Here is a 1818-nt window from a genome sequence, read left to right on the forward strand (position 1 = left end):
GAGTAACAGAGTAAAAAAGGTCAGAGAGTAAAAAGCGTGAGAGAATAAAAAGGGTAAGAGAGTGAAAAAGTGAGTGAATAAAAGGGTAAGAGCATAAAACTGTAAGAGAAAAAAAGCATGAGAAAGTGAGATTCCCATCACCATACAATAAATCATCTTCTGTGTTGAATATTCTAATTCTCACTAACCAATCTAGTATAATATAAAAATGCTATAGCATTTCATCCAGCCTAAAAGAGTCATTACATTACTACACTTTGTTACATTTTAAACCCTAAAAACTCCTCTTTGGAGTTACTTTAAACCCTAAAACCCCCTCTTTGGAGTAACTTTAAATCCTAAAATCTCCTCTTTGGCCCCTTCTGCCAAGCTGTGCGGTCTGCTCTGACCCTTGGGCCTGTCTGCAGGCAGAGGGTGTTGTTCCATCAAAATGGGATCACCTTCAGCCGGCCACACCATTGTTTTCCAGTTGTTCAGTCACTGAGGGATCTCAAAGCTTGCTTTCATTTCAATCTCGCTGATGGTTTCCATATTCTCAAAATCTTTTGCCAGGAAATCACATTCATAAGGCTTTGCTGTTCCATCCTCCCCAACCAGCATCAGCATAAGCACCGTGACCATCAGTGTCCTTGGCGCAGAAATAGGATCCGGAATCCTCGTCCTTGAGGTTGTTCATGGTCAGCATCACCAAGCTCTGCCCGTTGTCCCTGGAGATCGTGAACCGGCCCTTGACGGAATCCGCGTACCAGGCGCTGCCACCACTGCTGGTGATGGTTCCGACCCACTCCAGCCCCTGCCCAGGTCTCTGGCGGATCCAGGCCATCCCAAAATTGCTAAAATCGAACCCGGCCCCTCGGCACATCAACGTCCGGGATCCCCCGGGGGGCTGGATGTCCCCCCCGCACTCCAGCAGGGTCACGGCCGCCCGGAGCCCTGCGGGACAAAGGGGAGATGGGGATGAGGCGATGCAAAACTCAGGCAGAGCTTTCCAATTAATTAATGGGTGGATTGGGGTCAATTGGAGGCTTGAAGGCACTGTATAATACTGGGCATCTCTCTTGGAGATTTGGGGCCAGACAAATGGAATTTGGGGCAAAGTCAATGAAGGTTTGGGGATGGGGGAGGAGCCGTGACCCTGCTGGAGTGCGGGGGGGACCTCCAGCCCCCCAGGGGGTCCCTGCGCCTCCTCTGCCGAGGGTCTGGGTTCAATTTTGACAGTTTTGGGATGGGCTGGTATCGACAGAGACCCGGGCAGGGGCTGGAATTCATTGCATAGATCAGCAAAAGTGGCAGTACCGACTACGCGGATTCGGTGCCGGGCTGGTTCAGGTTCTCCAGGGACAACGGGCAGAGCTCGGTGACGCTGACCATGAACAACCTCAAGGACGAGGATTCCGGATCCTATTTCTTTGGGAAAGCTTCGTGCTCTGGTCATGTTCCTAGTGCTGGTTATGTTGACGATGCCCGTTATGGCCTCCAGCTCCTGGTTCCGATACCACTCCCAGCACTGAGTCCCAAGAGTTCTGATTTTCGTCCCAAATCTCACCTCTTGACCCAGCCCTTGACCCTTTGTCCCCATTTGCCCCAATGGTCAGCACTGACCCCAAACCCTCCCCTGCTCCTGCCCCAAAACTCAACCATTGGCCCCTAACCTTCACCCCTGGCCTGCAGTTCAGGCCTCCTCCAATGAGGGCCCAGGGAGCTGGAGGAGATTTGAGGACATCAGGGAGATTTGGGGCGAATTTTGCTGCCAACTTTCTTGGTTTGGGGCAGAACCCGTCAGGGCTTTCTGGATCCGTGGTTGGCGTTGCTGGAAAT

General features: G+C 51.8%; 1 gene segment (V, D, J or C); it reads right to left on the reverse strand.

Annotated features, from left to right (window-relative positions):
- Positions 1-562: 562 nt before the first annotated feature.
- On the reverse strand, positions 563-928 carry LOC128933595 (Ig heavy chain V region 914-like; the record flags this gene model as incomplete). The annotated part of the segment is given in 1 exon segment: positions 563-928. A coding segment is annotated over 1 exon segment (366 nt), but the record flags the coding sequence as incomplete, so codon positions are not given.
- Between the last annotated feature and the right edge of the window lie 890 nt (positions 929-1818).

Source organism: Melozone crissalis, unplaced genomic scaffold (assembly GCF_028551555.1).
Source record: "Melozone crissalis strain CALT ecotype California unplaced genomic scaffold, PUWL_Pcris_2 ptg000011l_1, whole genome shotgun sequence".
NCBI lineage: Eukaryota > Metazoa > Chordata > Aves > Passeriformes > Passerellidae > Melozone > Melozone crissalis.